The sequence below is a fragment of the Gavia stellata genome, chromosome 8 (genome assembly GCF_030936135.1).
Source record: "Gavia stellata isolate bGavSte3 chromosome 8, bGavSte3.hap2, whole genome shotgun sequence".
Classification (NCBI taxonomy): Eukaryota; Metazoa; Chordata; class Aves; order Gaviiformes; family Gaviidae; genus Gavia; species Gavia stellata.
This window is the reverse complement of record NC_082601.1, coordinates 11,275,044-11,292,043: the sequence shown is the minus strand read 5'-3', so window position 1 is coordinate 11,292,043 and position 17,000 is coordinate 11,275,044. Positions and strand designations below refer to the sequence as shown.

Sequence of the window (17,000 nt, the reverse complement as noted above, 5' to 3'; positions counted from 1 at the left end):
TATACAGGACCATTAAAATTTATTTCAGAACAAAGGTAGAATTTAAAGGGGAAGCAAATGCTTCTAAAACAAAGCCGGCTGTTTAAAGAAAGCAAGATCTGCACCAGTAAGTGACTGCATCTATACATTAAAATCAACAGGTGGTAGCAATTCCCTAATCTATTTTACCTGCCATACCTGAAATGAGGGTATCACTGGGACTTATCCTGCAAGCACAGAGAAACACAGCATTCAGCCCCTAGCAATGGCCACTGGCAGATGCCCTGGGGTCACGCATAGTAAATTGACAGCTCTACTTAGACTTTGAAGCTGTTTCGTCATCCTTTCCCTTAGGGGTTGACCTACGCCCTGAGGCAGGGGGATTTACAAACACCACCTGACTTCAGGAGTCTGTATTCCTATTCACACAATGAACAAAATATTTTTTTCATGTGCTAAAATAATGCTACTACATCTCAACACAAAAACACCTCATCCAAGATCAAAAACGTATGACTTCCATGAACTCAAGTAGAGGATAACCCAGAAGCAAGCAAAGCTGTGTGCTATAAGATAACTGGTTCTTAAAAGACTACAAGGTTTCTTGTATTTTATCAAACCACAGTTCAACTACAAGGCACGTGACCTTAAACAGGCAAGCGTTCAAAGCATGACCATGACTGAATGGTTCCCCAAGATAACTGCATTTAAAATCTACAAATGGGAATATTTAAAATCCACCTGCCAGCAACCTCGCAGCAAAGACCTAGGAAATGGCTCCTGTGCTGTCACCATCAGAAAGTCCTCCCATTCTTAGAGTGATAAGTAACTTTTGATAAGTAACTTTTTAGGTACTACTGCAAAAGCATAGGGCAAATTCATTCCTGTCCTCTTGGAGTTCAAGAGGAGCACTGAACAACTAGGAATTTGCTGTTCAAACACTTGCACTGTGAGGCATTCACTGTCATGCAGTTTGGGTTACCAGTGATGGACAGCTTGTGTCACTCACTGAACACCTATCCATGCATTAAGGCAGACCACGAAGCAAGACAGCTGCAGAGTGCAGTTCACTACTGACTCACCGGTTTCTGCATAAAAAACAAGGTCACCGCTCCAATAAAAGGTGCATCCGTTAGAAGAGGTTCCAGTATCACCCGCAATGTCCCATACAACTGCAAACAGAACAGACCAAGGAAAACTGAGTCTGAAGATACTCTCAGGATGTAGTTTCAAAACTGTGAGCTTTTCAGTGATAGAGATAATTTTGAAAATCCTACTTGAAGGAATTTTATTTAGAATTTAACAACAATAATAACCTCCTCCCCTCCAAACCATTGCTATTGATATCAGACAATGCTTTCTTTAAGTTTGTGGAGTCTCTCTGCAATCTTGACTGTCATACAATGGAGCGATCTGCCTATTAGCTTTCAACATTTCAGAACAGGTTGTTGGTCTATTCATACACCAGTTTATGAACACCATAGCAGAACTGGCTCTTTTGAAGTTCTCTACCTACATGCAGCTCCTCTGAACTCCAGTGGCAGAAGCTGGCCCACATGAGCTCGATGCTCTAGCACTGACCCTGTTTAAGAGTCACACTAAGAAGCTTAACAGTGGTATTTAGGTGCTTTCCATGGAAGGCATCATTTCCCCAGCCAAAACTCAAGGAGATAAAGCCAATCATTCCAAGCCTGTTAGTTGGTGGTTTCCCAGTTAAGCTACCTCCTGCTACACAGAGCCTTGAACAGACAACATTAGCACTGCACGCACCTGTACGCCTTTCACTCCAAGATTAAATTTCGATATGTCCATGTGAATCTCACAGTCCCCTATGTAACTGAAAGAAAATTCTCACATTATTTCACAGTTTGCAATAGTCCAATGAGAAATTTTGGGCTGTACAGAGTATAAATGAAATTATTTTCATGATTAAAAACATGACCCCATAGGCAGAGACAGATTTTCAAGCAACTGAAAAGGGAAAGTTGAGCACATTGAAGAAGGGTCAGATCTTCACAAGAGAAACCCTGCAGTCAGCTGGGATATTGATCTACCTGCAAAATGTCAAAGCAACATCTGTATTTCAAGGTTACTTTTCCACTCTTAAGACTGGGAGCAAGCTTGTCTCAGCCAACTGCAAGGAGGGGATCAACGGGCTCATTCAAAATTCAAAGTCACAGCAATTGCCCTCCTGCTCCCTTCTCTCCCAAAGGCCTAATCCCACCCCACAACCTGCTGACCCAGCTCCCAAGCTGATGCAGAGCCATCCCGCCATTACATATGGGGTCCTCACCTTGCCCACAACCCAAAAGCCCATAGATCACCCTTTACCACAACCCAAAAGCCTACCTGAAGGACAAGTACCTCGCTAAAAATAACCTGGTTTCCTTGAGGCTGAATTAAAAGACAACAACTTAGATCAGATTTTGGTCAGTTGCCATGGAGAACATCAGGCTTTAAATAAAATGAATGCCGAGTGTGGTACGTTCACAATTTGGAAACCACCTTAGACTTTAATAAAAGTACAAACATCACCTTATGCAGAAACCGATAGCCACTCCCCAGGGAGCAGAACCTAGCAGATTTGTTGATGCCTCTGGCAGAAAACAACTGAAGGGAGCTACCAAGTTCCCTTTCAGTTCTCTGAGAAATAGCTCTTTCTGCATCCAGACACACAAACACCCTGCGGGTAAACCAGGGTGTAAAGGTATGGCAGCACAGTGAATGTGCTGTACTTGCTGCCTGCATGCATAATTTCACCCCATAATCAAAGAAAAAAGACAAGATTTTTGCTCTGACCACGTGTACATGGGCAAATAGTGCTGCAGTTGCCACTCATTCACACTATAATTTGCACATAGGCAGGTTCCCTGCCCCCCCAAAAAAATGCCAAGAATGTGTAACCCTGTGAATTTGTCTCCATCTTTGCAAGCAAAGTTCTCAAATATTTGCTTACAGATAGTCACATAACAATTTAAAAAGCTCGTAACACACAAATTAAAGCCTTTAATGTTAGAGCATTCTCATTTCTTAAATAACCAACCTCACAGGCCATGCCAAAATTAAGACAATCTTCCTTATAAGCTAGTCACATAATTAAACAAACTTATTTTTACGTTCATTAATTTCTACAATTTTGACATTATCTTACAGCTCATTACATTGGGTGCTAATAGAGCTTTGTCACAATAAAAGTCTAAATGAGAAGCCAAAATGAGTTCCTTAATATGCAGTAATTAATCCAAGAGGAATTAATTCAGATGTTGCCAGTGTCCAACACAACAAATAATAGTTGTGGTGTTTCAATTTACAACCTTTATGCCTTTCCACACAGTCCTGTCTCTTTTCTCCAGTAACACTTCAATACATGCAATCATGTTTTAGAGTCTAGATGTCACAGAAGTCTTTACCCCTTTTATCAGAGCCTGAGCCTTTAATTATCCTTAAGTCTGCTTCATACAGGCATCACCACACCAAGGTGCTTGGTAGGAAGGATGCACTCTTTGTTCCATTTAGTTTTACTCCTCATTTCCAGTCCAAGCTGCTCATGCTTTCATCTGCCCCCTCTGCCCAGCGTAACCTTGCTGTGCTCTCTGTTGCCCGCCCCCAGACAGAGTGCACCTGAGCCAAACTCAAGCCTTGACACTCAAAAGCATGTAGGGCTTCCTTTGCCCCGCTGCTGCTATCCACATGACCATGCTTTACCCACCCGTGAAGGGTGGAAGAACCACCCATTTCTCCCCTAAATCACCTGCTGCACAAGGTGATGCAGATATGCATGCTTGTGCCACGGATGAGAACTGGAGAAGCTTGTACAAGTGCACATATCTGTATCTCTTCTGTACTTGGGTGGAAAAGCTGGGCCCAGTGTTTATGATACAATGGCAATCCATTGGCTGAAGGCAGGGATGCTACAAGAGCACACCGACAAGTTTGGCTAACCTGGATGCCTACGTATCCCTTTAGAAAAGGCACGTGCAGTTCTCCCCCTGTAAAGTAACTCCCCATGGGCCCCATCTTCTCATCGGCCCACACGCTAAAAGCCCCCTTCGGTCCAGCCTTATCAAGTGCCTTGTAAAGCAGACTACTGCTTAGTCTGCCTGACTTCGGACTTGGGTAAACAACCAAGCAGTATTAGACAAATAAGAGAGACAAGAAAACATGACCAAGTACCACAGGATATGAGAGAAACTAGACCACCTCTGCCTTTCCCCTTTGCCTGAGTCAGGCTCCCGAGTTCCTTTTCTGCTCAAGACCGACAAGTTTCCAAAATGCTTTTAGTTTCTTGTAAGATCCTACAAACTTAGTTAAGCCAAACTCCACCAAAGCTCAAGGTATTGTTGCACACTACTTCTGACTACTTTCTCCAATTCTGCACTACATGACAGAGACTGTCTTTCCAGATTTGAAAACTTGCCAGTTAGGAAGTCCAGAGATTCTCTTTTGAGAGTAAATTGCAATGCATACATATTTTTAATTAATATTGTATTGGGTCTGGCTGAGATGGAGTTTATTTTCCCCATAGCAGCCCTCACAGTGCTGTGCTTTGTATTGGTAGTTAGAAAGGTGTTGATAACACTCCAGTGTTTTGGCTACTGCTGAGCAGTGCTCCACAGCATCGAGGCTGTCTCCCCAGCATTCCCCCCTCACCAGTGGGCTGGGAGTGGCAAGATCTTGGGAGGGGACATAACCGGGACAGCTGACCCAAACTGACCAAAGGGATATTCCATACCATATGACATCTGCTCAGCAATAAAAGCTAAGAGAAGAAGGAAGGCAGCGGCATTCGTTATTTAGGTTTGCCTTCTGGAGCAACTGCTACGTGTACTGAAGCCCTGCTTCCGGGGAAGTGGCTGGACATCACCTGCTGATGGGATGTAGAGAATAAATCTTTTGTTTTCCTTTGCTTCTGTGCACAGCCTTTGCTTTTGCTGTATTAAACTGCCTTCCTCTTGAACCACGAGTGTGGTTTTTATCTAATTTTCTCCCCCTGTGTCCTGCTGAAGGGAGTGATAGAGCAGCTTCGTGGCACCTGTCATCCAGCCAAGGTCAACCCACCACAAATATATACATATTAATTATTACACTACTCTTCTATGACATCTCATGTACTGTAAATGCCACAAAAGAGCACAGAAATGAAAATTCAAAACATTTCCAATGAAAAATGATTATGAGTAGTAAATCAGATTAATGAAATAGGAAGCAACTGGATTGCAAGATATTCTTCTGGGAGGCAACAGTGCCTTCAAATACTTTGAAATTCTGATGATTATAACCAATGATTACATGGCTACAGCAGCTCAGGCAATTGCAGAATTAGTGGGAAGAAAAGCAGCTGTAGGAGGTCAAGTGGCTGCACTTAAAAAGTTCCCAATTTGAAAAACGCACTTTTGGAGAACATTTCTGGAATGCTTTGACATTAATTCACTTGGAGAATGCAACTGTCAGCTCCCTACACTCAAGGGACAGATTCACAATTTAGATTTAGGGCAAACTGTTTGGAGATCCCAGGGTAGTACCAGTTTATTTCCAGCTCGGATCTCATATTTCAGATTTGGGGATTTCAGATCCCAGTCTGGCAGGGATCTCTTATTTCATTTAGCCACTGCAAGAACCCTGATACTTTCTTATGTGTCATGTGAAAGCTGTGGATCAGGTATATTTGTGCAGGGAAGTGGACAGATGAACATAACACAGACACCAGGACCTTCAGACAGATAAATGACAAACTTTGTCTGTACCCAAGGGTAAGCAGTGATTATCTCAACATTTCTGCTCAGTCCTATAAGCTGTGACAAAATTTACGCAACTTAATTTACACCAATTGGGTGCATCATCTCAGGGACCGAGCAAAAGATTTTGAAAGAAGACTTATGGCCTAATTCCTTGCCTTTGCCAAAAGGTCTCTGTGCCTCACAAGTAATCACCTCCGAGCCTTGATTTTCCTGCCAAAAACTCAAGTATAACCCTTTCACATGGGACAGTCAAGACTGTAATGAGACAGTGCTCTACATAACCATTCCCAATGCTCTGACGCTACGGACATGGAAGCTGTTGTTAACAGATGTAATTAAAGAAGCTTCTCAAGTTCCTTTTGGTAACTCCATGCAACACCAGATCTACTGCATCACTGCCTCTGCCGACAGCTACAGCCCATGCAAGTAAGGGACCTCTAAGTGCTATTTTTCACAGTTCCCAAGCGAAGGATGCAATTTGTGATTATCACATCATGAATTTAACACAGAGGAAAGGAAGCTCTTCTTCACATGGCACAGACCTGAACCACAGCATTCAGTGCTGCATCATATTATGGAGATCAGGAGCACAGATTAAACAAAACACATGATGGAACATACGTCTACAAGTGGCCATTAAAACTACACAAATGATTCCACACAGACCACAAAGGAAGGCTAAGAGGGAAAGTTTTTTTCTACTCGGGTCCTTTTCCTGTGTTTTTCCCTGGCTGAGTCAAAGACTCTGAGCTTCAGAGACTAGTCCCCTCCTTGATAAAACTGGAGGAAAAAAATCCCTCCTCCTGTACTGCTGCAAGACTGAAAGCAAGAAGCATTTACAAAGCATGCTGAGATTTCTGGACGCAAGACGCTGCCTGACACAAAGGGTAACTCAGCACTGGAGTGAGGCAGAGCTGCTGCCAAGGCAGGAGTGCTGTCCACCAGGACAACAGCACCCTGCGTGAAGCAGCTGCTTGGCCTTCCCTGCTGCAGTCGCCCTGGCCAGGCTGGATGCAGTGGTGAGCCAGCCAACAGGCCACGCTCACGTGGGTTCACCAGCGAGGGAACTCCCACAAAATTACAGCTAGCAAGCACCAAGGCAAGGGACTCATGTTTATAACATGCAGACACGTTAATCCTTTAATGTCCACTGCAACATAGCTACACTTCTCTGAAACCTAACCCAAGAGAGGGAAGTCAGTCACTGTGGTCTCGGCATTGCAAAGTGCACCACACTGGCACCCACAGCACACCCCTCTCTTCTCCAGAGCCGTGATGCCAGGTCTGTGGACAGATCCAGCCATTGAAACCTCACCAGCATGCAGCAACAGAGAGGTTGTGCAAAGGGCAGCAGCCCCACATTGGGGCGGCTCAAGTCCACCTCCTCTAACCAGCTCTTCTCCCAACACCAGCTGCACTTAGTGCAGACACTCACTGCTATTCATGTAGCTAAGAAAGCCTATTTTGTCATGGGGGTTTGCCTCACTCCAGAAAAGTGGAGATTGCCCTTTTCTTTGATTAAAGAAAAAAAAAAACATGTTCCTTTGGCAATCCAGAAAAAGGCAGGTAAATAACACCACTGCTCATAGATTTGCTTCTCCCTGTTCCTGAAAGTAATACACTACCTCCTGCGGACACCATACAACGCACAACACCCAGCTTAGTTGCAGAAACCAACGTTAATGTATTAATGTAAGAGAAGCTGGGTCCTTAACTCAGCCCAGGAGAAGAGATCCCCATCAGAGAGACAAGGTAGTCTTAATACTCCTGTGTGAATACAGAAAATACTTGGGTTATCAGATGACAGTTCAGGTTAAGTCATCGTCAGGATGAGGAACAGAAGTGTTTGGCCAGTTTAGAGATGCTGATGGGTCTGCCAGAGGGACAAGAATGAGGAGGTGGGGGAATCCCTCTGCAGAAGATCGTTAAAAGTGAAAATGAGTATGTGGGAGAAGCAGCCTGGAGAAGTAGTTTAAGAGAGAACAGCAGCAATCTCCTGTAGAGCCTTAAAGGCATCAAATCCCTCGATTTCAACGTGGAAATTATGAACGATTTGCCAAAGGCCCTAAAACTAGTCTGGCTATTACAAAGAGCACTTCACTGACAGCACTGAAGCACAACATGATCTGGCTGAAAATCAAGCATGTCATTTTGCAGGGAGCAATAGTGCTCTGCCAGGGCTGGGGATGCTGCCATTCCCTTGCCACATTAAGCAGCAGGCACAGTTCTGAGCAGCTCTGTGCTGTTGCCAAGACACTCCGTAATTTCACATTGCTTTTTCCTGGCACCACGATGAAGAAAAGCTATTTAAATTAGGCAGCTCAATCACCCACTAAACTTACAGAGCTACAGCAGCATGCAAGTGGTAATTCCCCCAGTAATTCCATTCTCCAGGCTAAACCAGGAGAGAGTTTAGCTCTGCAGTGGCTCTGATGTTAACAAAACACACAAGCTCATTCAAAGCAGCCTGGAAGGTATCAAATATTTTATCTAATGTTGTTGTTAACAGAGCTAGAGGCAGTTTTATGCTCAGAGAACAGCTGTAATCAAAAAAAGCAGATGTGTTAGGTGGCATATGGAACAAACAGTGAGTAAAACAAGAGGATTAATCTAGGGGAAGGCATTAAAAAATAAATAGTGCAAGGAGTTCTGGAAGAACTGGAGAGGTTGGACTGAAGAGGAACCATAGTGGGGCAATAGACAGATCAAGTGCCTCCATGCCCGAGAGCTGTCAGAGCAGGAAATACAGTTCCAAAATCAATTATGCAAATGTTACCATATCTGCAGGTCTAGGATAACTTGTCTTCTGTCGATTTCTTTGGTGTAGGCTTTTATTCCATTGATTCTAGGGCACTGAAATAAAGACAAACAAGATATGGCATAGTCAATATCTTTCAAGTTAAGCCCAAGTGAAAAGTACTACTCACTTCAATCAATTTGAGTACAGAAGCATTCATTAAAGACTTTGCACAACCGCATGTAAAGTATGAGTAAACCACACAAGTTTTTCCCTTAAAGAGGTAGTGTGAACAGCCTTGGCAGTGCTCAAATACAGGGCTGGTTGCAAGCAGCCCATGCTGCAAGCCTCAGGAAGCACCGAAAACTCCTGTTGCAAGGGTGTAACAGAAAGAAATGTGGATACGCGCCCCTTTTTCTATCTCCAGTCCCATCATACTGGCAGCATGTGGGAAGGGTTGTGTGTCTCCTATATGATCTTTCCTTCACGGTGAAGATGCTTAAGTCAACATGAGGAGGGAAACAAAGGAGGGTGCAGTGTTGTACCAATACCATTTTGTTAAACACTCAGAGCTATTAAAGAGCTGAACATCAGACTCCACTTGCATTTGCACTTTTCAGAAATACTGAACTGCAAGTGTTGCAAAGGATTCGCACTACCTTCTCGCCAAAGTTGATCTTGGTAAAGGTGCATGTTTTCAGATGTACATTCTTTGCTCTGATTTTTGGTTCAAGAACTTCTTTAAATGTTTTTTCCATGATTGTCCCAAAGTATGGCCAAGCCTGTACAAGGACCTAAGGAATAGCAAAAGCAGAAACACACTGAAGATGCTTTGTAGACGATACCTTTTGTTGAGAAACAGACACACACATCACAGAAAACCTGGCTATTAATGTCTGGCCTTTTAAAATACCAAGTCACATTTGTGGTCTTAAGTCATCTTTATGGAAGGATCCATCTCAGTTCCTCAGAAAATGAATTTGTTTTAGGAACTGAAGGGTGAGTTTTCAGCCTCAGAGAGTCTATTGACTGCTTCTAACCACAGGGGTTGAGCCACCAAAGCCCAGTGTTAAAGCCTCTAAAGCACAATAGTCCCTCATTACTCTGAAGTGTCACAAAGTTCCCTGGAGTTAGGTTTATTTAGAGAAGAGCGAGATGAGCTTTTACATCAAAAAGAAAGTTTGCTAAAAAGAAAAACAGGATAGTTCGTAGATGCTAATTTGCAAGTTCAGCTGTTTTGCTTTGAATTCCAGAGCCCAGTTCCAGTGAGAGCTTGACTACACCTCTGCTGATGGGAACACCTGCCTCAGAGCTCTCTGGGAACCTCTTTGGTAAGACGAGATGTCACTACTTTTGCTAAAATAATAATAATATCTACACACATATGTATATACACATATATATACATGTCTATATATATACACGTCTATATATATACACACACACATGCTTTTTTTTAATCTCAGAGTGAAGTGTTGTGGTCAAATTCATCAAACCTCTATCAACCAGGCACACCTTTGGTTCTCACCAAAACCTCAGTGGCAACTCTATACTTAAGTGGCTCCAAGACTTAAGTACAGACACTGATGTGATTGAGATGTATTGTAGCGACTTGATAACTTTCTCAGACTTGGCCTGCAGAGTTTGTGCTGTGATGCAGCTCAGAGCAGATTGCCTCACAAACTGGAGTTCAGAGCTCCTCACCTTGTTCAGCCACTCCACTCGTTCAACATCAGGGAAGTGAACCTGGGTGCAAGGAAAAATAAAGTGAGTGCCACATGCCATCTGTTTCGGCATACTGCAACACATGCAAAAGATACCACAGAGCGTGGAACAAGTTTTAGAGTAAGTTGAGAACCCTCCGCCCTCATACATATATCCTTTATAATTTACTACCTCCTTGAAAAATTGTAAAAGGCAAATAAAATAGTAAAAGGCAAAAGAACACACGTGCACTGATGTACCAGTATGCCTCTGGGAACGTTTATATGATTAAAGCAAGTGTCATATCCTGTTCGTGATGTAAAGCAGCATTAGATTTCTCATCGTTCTCTTGGTCATGCCTTGGGAAGCCACGAGAACCTGCTTCTCTTCAAGATCACTAGACGTGCAAGACCTGTTTCCTGTACTGGCTCATCTCAACCAGGACACCGCACTGTGGAAAACAAGAACCTGCTTGGGAAACTCAATTTATTGGGTCCGACAGCATTTATCCACTAACACTTACGTAGTGCCAATGGCTTCAGGGAAAAGAAGCACTGTAAGAGTTCAAGCCTATTAGCATACACTATCATGTGTAACAGTCCAGTGTTTTCACCTCTCAGAGCTTTTTAAGATGCTAAGGACAAATTAAAATTAAGTAGTCACTCATGCATCATGTTTTCAAGTTGGACACATCAAATGCCAACAAGAAGTGTATGTGTCCATTACAAAATCCCTACAGTTCCCTCAAGTGATGACTCGTTTAATCACCATCAGGACAGTCGGATATGAAGCCACTCTCAAGTAACTAACTGATCTCTCAGACCTCACCAAGAAACTGCTGAGTGAAGAGCCACAATCACCTTACTACGATCACACATTAAAGTCTTATGGATGTGGTATCTTCAGCCAGTGCGACAAACTGGTAGCAGGTCATTGCAGAAGGGAAGGATGGTGCAGCAGCTTCTCAGAACAGGCATTCAGGCCCTGCTCAGCTCTACAAGTGCACCGGAATACAAAACAACTCCTTCGACTATCATCTAGCCTGATAATAGTAATTGGGTAGGACAATACATTACCTCCTTATACAAGAGCTGTGAATTACACTCTTCAGTCAAAGGCTTGCTGTTTAATGCAGCAGCTTTCAGAGAGGTGCTCAGAGATGTTTGGATGGAAAGGACAGCAGCTTGCCTTTTATTCCAGCTTGATGTATTATTTCAGAGCCCATTTCCCTTGCTCAAACAATGCTTCAAATCATCTCCAACTATTACATTAAAAAAACCCAAAGTGATATTACCATATTCTTTATAAGCAATTTCTTTTGATGCTCTAAATAGCAAATTTTGCATTAAATAAGACGACGCAAGTTCACTGAAATGTCAGCCTACCCAGATCTATTTGCATGATAAAGTGAGAATACCGCACCAGAAGGGACAATCAATACTGATAAAACGGGGCTGACATTTTACACTGAGGCGGATTATGTGAATCAGGGGACCTCCACTTCACCTGCCAGCCTTTCATCTTTCACCAAAAGGTCCTCCGCCAGGGCACATAAATCCTGGGTAGCCTGAAGGCAACTGGTCCCCAGCTCCAACGCAACTGCCAAGCGCCAGTGTCTTGCAGCATTTGTGCCACAGCCCCAGATCAGTCACAGGCAGGGTAGAGCAGGGATGGAAGTAGGGTGGCGAGCTGTCCTTCAGAAGACCTTACAGTGAGGAGAGGGTTGTGACCCAAATGGAAGGACAAACCAGGACTCAGGGCAACAGTTAGGCCACCACATCCCAATGAGACAGTTGCAGACCATATTGTGAGATACATTTCTCCCCTTAACGTTGGTGTATCACAATATAAACCACTAAAGTTGGTTGGGTTTATTCACTAAAACCAAAGCTGCTAGAGATGCAACTGCAAGAGGCAACCAAGAAGCAAGCCAGTGGCCGAGGAGAGCTGGAACAACACACAAGAACATCAGGAAACGGGCAAAAACCGTGAGAAGGAGGCAGCAGCTAGACCAACCTCAAGAAAAAGCAAAACTGAATTAACTGTTTGAGCCACAAACACCAAAACCAGGCAGCCCAGGGCAAACTCCAAAAGCAACCGCAATGAATCACGTATCACTGTGTCACACCTCAGATTGCTGTGATAGGATTAGCAGGCATTTGTGGTACGTTTCCATCCCACTTGACACCCCCTCATTCATGTGTCAGCAGCACAGCTCCTACCCAGGCACTCTGTGCCTCAGTTTCCTTTGACAGATGGAAGAAATAGCACTGCTGTAGCTGAAAGGTACCAAAGACCACCAGGAGCTCCTTGGCTAACACAACAGGGGTCTCACAGAGGCAAACACCACAGTAATTGGCCAGCTACATGTTTCTGGTGAAAAACAGCTTTCTGCCTATTATGAAAGGCCACCAAATTTCAGTGGGTTCCCAATATCAAAGGTCAACTGCACTCGATGGTATGAATTCAATGAGCAGTTCTGCAGAAGCAGAGCTTGGCATCCAAGTGTTGCAACTAGATTATCTGCTGACTAGTAAGATACAAGTTCTGAACACAGCCTTTCTTACCCATGGGGTATTCCCACAACATGCATGTCCCGCTAGCAGAAGATGAGTTCTGCTCTAGTTCAGCCCAGTGACACCACCAAGCTCTCTTCTTGACCCAACAGCTTACTCCAAGAACTTATGTCCCATGGTGTTGTGTGGTGTGGGTCGTTTTTTGTGTGGTGGGTTGGTTGTTTGGTTTTTTTTCTAATGGTTGGACTTGATGATCTTACAGGTCTTTTCCAACCTTAGTGATTCTGTGATTCTGTAATATGTTTTGGAAAAAAACCCATCTGCAGTTCCATACTTTTTAACCACATGCTCTGGACTTCAGATTCACTTCTGACCCTTGTTACTGGTGAGAGCCCTGGCAGCAAGGTCTTATCCTCAGGTTTGTCATCAGTACAGCACAGGTAAGAGAAGCCCCAAAACACTTCCTACTAAGCCCAGAACCAGCCACCAAGAGCTGCCAAAGTTAACACTATCCCAGAATAAGGCTTAATTCTGTAGCCTTGGGCAAGTCACACTATCAAAATCAGCTTTCCCCATCTACAAAAGCAGGCATACTTCTTGTCAATATTTTAGGAATGCTGCAAAAATTACTTAGCATTTGAAAAGAGCTTTGAAGATCAAAACCACTAGGTAAGGGCTAATTACTAGCAAGTAAAGAAAATGTGTAAGCTTCTGCACGGCTCCACCTTGCCCTAGGGCAGGCCACACCAACAATCACAGCAATAGTAAAAACTATGTCTGAAACAACAGTGCCAGTCTGTTCAAATACAACACAGGAATCTATCCATCAGGGGTGCTTTTTTTGTTTGGTTGGGGTTTTGTTGGGGTTTTTGGTGTTTGTTTTTGGGGTTTTTTATCTCCCTGTGCAGGGGCAAAAAAAAAAAGTCTAAACAAGCCTTTTGTATGAACAAGGAATTAGCAGACAAAGTTTTAAAAGGACTGTTCTGTACCCAGCAATATCAATTTCTCCTGGTAAAAGGAGTTTAACATCAGGAAGAAACCCAGCATACTTGGATGTTCTCAACTGCAACCTGCTAACAGCTGCAAAAGCAACATGGAGAAGTCACCAGAACCCCCAGGAGCCAGAACAAAGGTGGAAGCCTGGCTACCTCTGCTCCGGGCACTGACTGGTTTTACAAAAGTCAGGCTAAAAGCTGCACAGGCTGAAGTCAGAAAGTCTCACCTCTCCAAGACACAGACCTGACTCTGCTCGACGTGAGCAGATTTCCAGCCTGGTTTCCTAAGGAAGCACAGCCTGCCCACGTAAGCTGTCTAGCACAGGAATGCCTCTATTCCAAACTCACTGGCTGGTTTCAGCCAAGAAACTGATGCTGCAAAATAACCCTGCAAACTCCCTGAAACAGATGGTTGAGTAGATGAGGGAAACCCTCCCAGCATCCCCCCTGAAGGAAAGGCTGCACTACGAATGCATCTCCTAACAACTGATACCAGGACTGAGCGGAACCTGAGTCGCATTTGAAGGAGCCACTGCACTGCTCTCAGGGAGAACGGTTTTTAACCAACTAGCGCAATCAATGATTGGTCCTAACTCTTCACTGGAGGGATCCTCCTCATTTTACTACAGGGCACATGAGGAGACAACTATTTACCGATCCCCTAAGACACTGCCATTGCTTCATGCCTCCGCACCTTTCCTAGGATTACAACTGCAAATCCAACCCATGCTCCCCCTAGCCTGAATTGTATTCCCACTCCCACCTCTGTGTGTCAGGAGAGAAGAATGCAAGGGACGTTTTTAGAGCTGTTTCAACTGAAGGCTCATGAACACTTAAAGGCAAAAATGAAAGATAAAAAAAGATGACACCATGGAGAATAAACTGAATAGACAGCGGGTGAGAATCAGCCTCCAAGACTGGCACAGGGCAAAAGTAGGAGATCAGATGGAGTAAGGGAATAGGAGGAAAATTAAAAATGGGACGTTAAAAAAAAACATCAAGCGTAGTGTGAAAGCAAACACCAAGTGATGAAGAACAAAAGTTACCAACACAGAAAAGGAAAGGAGAAGTGGCAATATGGATAAAAGCTAAACCTAAAAGCACATGGCGCAGCCCCTTTATCCTTAGGTCCTACATCCTGCCTTCCAGCCAGCTCCAAGAACTCGAAAGTCAGGAGCAAGGCCTCTGGAGCGAGTCTGACTCCACCTTCTCTGTGAGCTGGGCGGTGGGAGACAGCAGTGAGATGCCCCTTAAGGATCTCCTGAAGGAGGCTGAACAGCCCCAGCTCCAGCAGCCTCTCCTCACACTCCAGGTGCTCCAGCCCCTGACTGCCTCAGTGGGATCTGCTGGAGCCTCCCCGTTTCTCAAAACCCCTCCTGCGCTTGGGGAACACAGTGCTCTCGGCGCGGCCTTGTGAGTGCCAAGCACAGAGCAATCAATAATCCCTTCCATCGACCACCGGCCCATCCACTAATGAAGCCTGACACTTTCAACCACAAAAACGAAGAACTTTTGAGAGTGCGTGTGTGCGTGTGTTGGGGGGGCTATTCTGATTTTTCAACGATGACTAAAAGACTCAATTTCTCATTACCAAGATTCAGGGAACTTGAGGATAAAACACACTATTCCCACAGCATCAGGGCAAGAGCTGACACCACCACACTCATTAATGCTCTGAGTTGTTTTAAATGCTCTGTCAACACAAACAAGCAGAAACCTCATTCAGATACAGACTTCTGTGCCCAGTGGGAAGGAACATGTGCAGGGAGCTGCACCAGCTCTGCTAGGAGACCCTGGCCTCACTTCTCAGAAGTGCCAAATTCCTTCATTTCCCACAGTATTAAGGAGAGCCAAGTGCTGTAGGTTATATAAAACAGTTTGCTGACTATAAATGTCTCCATGCAACACTCCTTACAAATAGAGCTCTTTGATATTGTCTTTCTTACAAGAAAAGCATTTCCCTACCGGTCCCTGACATGTTTTTAAATGCTAAGCAAATGACGATGAAGAAAAAAAACCGAAACCCTCATCATCCTTTTCCATTAGCCAACCCAGGCTACCCAACAAATAACCAAAGACGTAGAATAAAATGTGCAGCTAGATTTTCAAGTTTCTTCACTTTAAAACCTACAGTAGCTAGGAACAAATGTGAAGAACAAACAGGGGCTGGCATTCCATACTATCAAGAGATGGCTCTTTAAATATCTGGGTTTTAGCAGGCAGAGAATATTATGTTTATATATATATTTTTTTTTTAAATGACACTAAAAAGAAGGGGGGAAAACTTTCTAGATGAAAAGGTCTAAAATAAGTATCCTCTACATGAAAATAGCTGCAATGCAACAGCGCGTATGTGAAAGAAGATGTCTCTGGGGATACAGCAGTCTGTTTTGCAAGCGACATGCACATTTCCTGGACTAAAACAACTTCCAGTTCGGTACTCACTTTACTAAGCAAGGCTTCAAAGCCCGAGACGTGACTGCTCGGTCCAAGGCATCACTGCCACCTCCCTTCCCTGCCCTTTGGCTGCTCACCACGGAATACCCCGCTCTCCACACTGCTCCCGCCGCACCGCCGGGCGCTCCGCAGCCACGCAGCCCCCAGCCGCCCGCACGCCCGCCGCCGGCAGCCCGCAGCGTCCCCGCTCCCAGGGGCTCCCGCCGCTGCTGCGGGGGGATGCGCGGCAGAGCGGAGGGCGCAGCGCTCCTCCGCCCGCCGGTCCTCACTCACCCAAGCCGGCAGGTGCCGCGCGGCCAGGCCCCGGCACACCGCCTCCCGCTCGTCCTCCAGCAGCGCGAAGGCGGCAGCCAACCGGTCGCGCTTCCACCGCCGGTTGTGTCCCCAGCACAGCCACAGTGCCAGCCCCAGCAGCACCCAGCTGCCGCTCAGCCCCAGGTAGCCCGCCAGGTAGACGGGACCGAGCCACAGCAGCGCCCGCGCCGCGGACGAGAGCAGCAGCCGCGGCAGGACGCCCGCCCGCCGGGCGGCGGGGCGGGAGGCGGCCGCGGGATTCATGGCGTGCGCCGGAGCCCCCCGACTCCGAGGGGTCGCCCCTGCCGACTAGCGCCGTCCCCGCGCCGCTGCGGCAGCTGCCTCCGCCCGGCGGGGAGGCGCGCCCCGCGCCGCCGGGGGCACCCGCCCGGCCCGGCCCCGCCGCCAGCGCGCCACGGCCCGCCCCGCCCCGCCGCGCTACGGCGCCCCCCAGCGAGCGCGCCGCCAAGCACCGGCGGGGCAAGCCGCGCCCTGGCGCCCCCCAGCGAGCGCACCGCGGGGGCAGGCGGCAGGGCCGGGGCCGGCAGCGCCGAGCGCCCCGCCGAGGCGCCGCTGCCCG

At 45.8% G+C, this 17,000-nt stretch overlaps 1 protein-coding gene across 1 annotated transcript in view; it reads right to left on the bottom strand.

Annotated features, from left to right (window-relative positions):
* Positions 1–16,684, bottom strand: part of ESYT3 (extended synaptotagmin 3) — a 33,660-nt gene extending 16,976 nt beyond the window's left edge. Inside the window, exons 1-6 of the mRNA XM_059820491.1 lie at positions 16,400–16,684; positions 10,159–10,200; positions 9,114–9,248; positions 8,494–8,570; positions 1,750–1,816; positions 1,062–1,151 (exon numbers count right to left, since the gene is read on the bottom strand). Coding sequence (XP_059676474.1) covers positions 1,062–1,151; positions 1,750–1,816; positions 8,494–8,570; positions 9,114–9,248; positions 10,159–10,200; positions 16,400–16,684 — 696 coding nt within the window. The remainder of the gene's footprint in view (positions 1–1,061; positions 1,152–1,749; positions 1,817–8,493; positions 8,571–9,113; positions 9,249–10,158; positions 10,201–16,399) is intronic.
* Between the last annotated feature and the right edge of the window lie 316 nt (positions 16,685–17,000).